Source organism: Geospiza fortis, unplaced genomic scaffold (assembly GCF_000277835.1).
Source record: "Geospiza fortis unplaced genomic scaffold, GeoFor_1.0 scaffold3185, whole genome shotgun sequence".
NCBI classification, from domain to species: domain Eukaryota; kingdom Metazoa; phylum Chordata; class Aves; order Passeriformes; family Thraupidae; genus Geospiza; species Geospiza fortis.
The window spans coordinates 4,912-5,312 of record NW_005055881.1 but is presented as its reverse complement, the minus strand read 5'-3'; the positions used below and the strand labels follow the sequence as shown (position 1 = coordinate 5,312).

General features: G+C 69.6%; 1 protein-coding gene across 1 annotated transcript in view; it reads left to right on the top strand.

Moving 5' to 3' along the window:
- SUPT5H (SPT5 homolog, DSIF elongation factor subunit) overlaps positions 1-401 on the top strand; it is a gene marked incomplete at both ends in the record, with an annotated part of 5,703 nt that overhangs the window by 395 nt on the left and 4,907 nt on the right. The window contains one exon of the mRNA XM_031065860.1: positions 260-349. Within this exon, the coding sequence (XP_030921720.1) occupies positions 260-349 (90 nt within the window). The remainder of the gene's footprint in view (positions 1-259; positions 350-401) is intronic.

The following is a 401-nucleotide window of genomic DNA, read 5'->3' as shown; positions in this document are numbered from 1 at the left end:
CATGGGCGAGGGGAGGGGGGCACACCTGGGGACACCTGGGGGGCAGGAGGGACACACCTGGGGGACACCTGGGAGGGGAGGGGACACACCTGGGGACACACCTGGGTGGTGCAGGGCTCACCTGAGGAACACCTGTTGGACACCCGGGGGGGGAGGTGACACACCTGGGAGGGGAGGGGACACACCTGGGAGGGGAGGGGACGCACCTGGGGACACACGTGGCGGCGCAGGGCTCACCTGAGCCACGCCCCGTGCCCAGGTGGATTACGTGGAGCCCAGCCAGAACCAGATCTCCCTGAAGATGATCCCCAGGATCGACTTCGACCGGATCAAAGCCAGGATGAGCCTGGTGAGGGGGGGGATCCACCTGGGGGGGGCGGGGGTGTCCCCCGGGCCGATCC